The following is a 3,792-nucleotide window of genomic DNA, read 5'->3' on the forward strand; positions in this document are numbered from 1 at the left end:
TGCAAAGGAGGTTACAACAATAACTTGCAGTGCTCTGTGGGACCTGCTTCCACCGGCAAATATCCACTGCATGTTGCCCTGTTGTCTGGGTCCTGGGCAACGCGTGACACACACAGAAAATGAGACGGTTAACACAAAGTATGTGCCACTCCGCATTTCATTCCAAAGTCTGTCTCTAAACATGTGTGATATCGCAGATCTTCTTAGACTTCACAGTTATAAGAGAGCGCCATAATTCTGTCATTATTCTCTTCATCATTCATTTAGCACTGATAAGGGGATTGGGGGTGAATGACAACGAATCCAATAACAATTGTATGAAGAAACACTGACATTAAAATTAGCCTCAAAATGTGCAAAATAATTCAAGCAAGCCAGCTTAATTTTAGCTTTTTTCCCCCTCCACCTCGACTAAAGAATCACTTTTGGATAATAAATCTGAATATTGGCTGTAACTTAGCACAAAAAAAAAACCTATTTTCAACCCTGCTGGTGTTCAATTACTGAGGTGAATACCACAGTTCTATTTTTAAATTGCATGAGTGTTTTTAAAAATAGTCAAAGGTACGTACGGACAACGTATTTTTATTAAAAAATGATTAAGTTTTATAAAAATACGTTGGCAGCTACTGTTACAAAAACAAATGAAACTGTATTCTGTAGGTCTTTCACAAACAAAAAAACATTTTTAAATTAAATTATAAATTATTGTAAATTAGTGAAGTACTATGAAGTATTTTGAATACAAAAGAAAACAGATTCTGAGACAGAAAAAAACACACCTAGTAAGGTGAAATTGAAATACTCAATTTACAGCCTTAAGATAGCACAACGAGGATTTTCAGTGTGTTCAGTGATCACATAACAGAAAAGCTCAGTGAAGACATTCTGAAATGCTACATTGGAATCCAAATGCTTTAAGCAGAGATCAAACCACATGTGTTTGGGACTACTAATGGAATTTTTCATTACCATTCTTCTGACTACAGCCCATTTTAATTTCAGAGCATGTTTAAATTTAGGCACATAAATGCTCCTTTCGACTTCAAAGTATGGATTCATGTATTGAACTGCTTCCTGATTGGGGAATCACGTAGAGTTAGGAGAAGACAAAACTGCTGTTCTCCAAAAGTATTAAATAGCAACATTTGTTCTCATTCACAGTGAAAAACATACACAGAGAAATATTTTCCTACACCATGGCAAATTAGCAATATCACGGATAGGGACGAAATTGTGAGAAAATGAACTGATATTGAGGTAATTCCTGGGGAACACTGCTAACTTTCTCGCTAAGAGTCGATACATGAAAACGGGTCAGGTGGCTCGTCCCCTCAATTGAGAAACTAGATGGTGATGCACAACTGCTTCTGTGAAAAGCGAGCATTTCGGCCAAGGGGAAGGGATACCCTCCATGCCTCCTTTTCACAGAGTACTCATCCCTTCTCACAGCTCAACAAGGGTACAACAAGCCACAGAAAAACAGATGCAAAAGGCAGTCAAGAAATCAAAGGCCTGGGCTCTTCTTCCACAGCCACCACTGCTGGCACCTCTGTCCCAGTCTGAGGCAGGGTGACAGCAAGGAGCCCAGTGGGGAGCACGGGGTGGTTGAAGGATGGGATTCGCAGGGCACCCCTTGGCCCTCAGGCCTGAAAAGCAAACAGGCATCCTCGCTGGGTGGCCTGTGGGGAGGGAACAACCCATACTCCATATCAAAACCACCACATATAATTTACCAAAAATAATGAATAAGAAAGAAAAAGAAAAAGAGGAAGAGGAAGAGGAAGAGGAAGAGGAAGAGGAAGAGGAAGAGGAAGAGGAAGAGGAAGAGGAAGAGGAAGAGGAAGAGGAAGAGGAAGAGGAAGAATAGAAATTTTCATTTGCCAAGCTTGAACGCATGGGACTAGCAATACTGGTGTTCTCCAGCCTAGGTGAAAGGTAAACCAAGTCAATCATCAGTATTGCACACATTTATGAAAGGGTCAGAGAAAAGGTATTTCTTTTACAAAAAAGTATCATCACAAAAATTCATGCCAACAGGCCATAGAAGAAGCTTGGGTTTGCTCTATTTGGAGTGAAGCTTCTGAATGACAGAAAGACTTCTCAGTGTTCCTATCTAGGTCACTCTCTCCCTTTTTCTCCACTCCACCTTCTCAAATGCAAACACTCCCTTGAATTCCTGCTTGACAGCACCAGTCCCTTCCCTCTGCTGTTGCTGAACCACCATGATTGGTGATCCTCTCTGGACCGTTTTTCCTTCTTGTGATGAGCACTGTGGCACCACATGGGCAAGTGATGGCACAAGACAATAAGGGCAGTCATCAGTAGCAGACCCGTCTGAGAAATGCATGCATCAGGGTAGATGATGATGCCCAACTGAGCAGAACTACTTTAACTTCCTAGGTTATTTCTACAGAATTTGGTATCAAGCTTGGTTAGAACCCCCTTCCAATACATGAAAGGGGCTGACAGGAAAGCTGGAGAAGGGCTTTTTACAAGGGATTGTAGTGATAGGACAAGGGGCAATGGCCTGAAACTGAAAGACGGTAGACTTAGATTAGATATGAGGAAGAAATTCTTCACCATGAGGGTGGTGAAGCACTGGAACAGGTTGCACAAGGAGGTTGTGGATGCCCCATCCCTGGAAGTGTTCAAGGCCAGGTTGGATGGGACTTTGAGCAATCTGGGCTGGAGGAGACAGGCATCCCTGCCTACATCAGAGTGGTTGGAACTAGATGATCTTCAAAGTTCCTTCCACCTTAACCATTCTATGATTCTATAACTTGCTGCAAAACAGACTTTTCAGATTCAGCAGAAAAACAGACAGAAGATAGGGGAAGACCTAAGTCACACACAGAGAAGGAACAGAAGTATGGCAAAGGTTCTCTAGATTGCATTCCCATATGAAGCCTGTTAAGCAACTGCCTCTCAGTACCTGTTTCTGGATTTCTCAAAGTTAGGATGTAAAAACGTACTGAAAAAATTCTAGGCTCACGGGGAAATGTGCCCTCCTAACAGGTGTCTAGATGATGTGAACAATATGAAAGAGAAGATCACTAAAGTCCAACATGTACAGATCTTTTGCATGAGAGAGTAAATTAAAAAATAAAGAAAAAATATGAGAAAATAAATATGTAACTTATTAAGTAGATTCCACAAACTCATAGTGATGATATTAGACTAGGGAACCCAGGATGAACTTACTACTGACACATGCAGAGGCATATACACAACACAAACTAGAATTATGAAAACAGGAAGCAGAATTTTTGTAAAGCATTTACTAAGTACTAGTATTCCCTTATTTTTCTTAGACAATAGTATAGACAGAGTAACACAAAAATTTGTGAAGAAGGTAATGGCCATTTACAATTTAGGAAAAAAAATCGCTAAGCAGATGGTCTCGTACCTGTTGTACTATGGTTGTTAGTTCCAGACAGAGCTGAATGACATTATTTCTTGTTACTGAGTAATCTGTGACAGCAGCAAAAGGTGATCTAAAAAGAAAGAAGAAAATAAAATGTTTACCAGCAGTAGCATATATCCACTTGCTTCACTGGTGCACAATCTGCTTAATACACATTGTTTCTAGAAATACTAAAATCACATAGAATATCCAAAATGTACTATTAAAATTGTAAAATACAAGGTACATATACATGGAAAATGTTTATCTCTCCTTGGTTTTGCAGTTTTTATGTTCCTCTTTAAGAAACTCCATTTATAAAAACATTCTTTCTCAAAGCCTTCCAGTTTACTTCTGGAATGCATTTACTCCCTCAGAAAAAGTTC

At 39.8% G+C, this 3,792-nt stretch overlaps 1 protein-coding gene across 1 annotated transcript in view; it reads right to left on the minus strand.

The window, feature by feature from the left end:
* Nucleotides 1-3,551, minus strand: part of CNKSR2 (connector enhancer of kinase suppressor of Ras 2) — a gene marked incomplete at both ends in the record, with an annotated part of 119,132 nt that extends 115,581 nt beyond the window's left edge. Inside the window, one exon of the mRNA XM_009867382.1 lies at nucleotides 3,410-3,551. Within this exon, the coding sequence (XP_009865684.1) occupies nucleotides 3,410-3,551 (142 nt within the window). The remainder of the gene's footprint in view (nucleotides 1-3,409) is intronic.
* Between the last annotated feature and the right edge of the window lie 241 nt (nucleotides 3,552-3,792).

The sequence above is a fragment of the Apaloderma vittatum genome, unplaced genomic scaffold (genome assembly GCF_000703405.1).
Source record: "Apaloderma vittatum isolate BGI_N311 unplaced genomic scaffold, ASM70340v1 scaffold3904, whole genome shotgun sequence".
NCBI classification, from domain to species: domain Eukaryota; kingdom Metazoa; phylum Chordata; class Aves; order Trogoniformes; family Trogonidae; genus Apaloderma; species Apaloderma vittatum.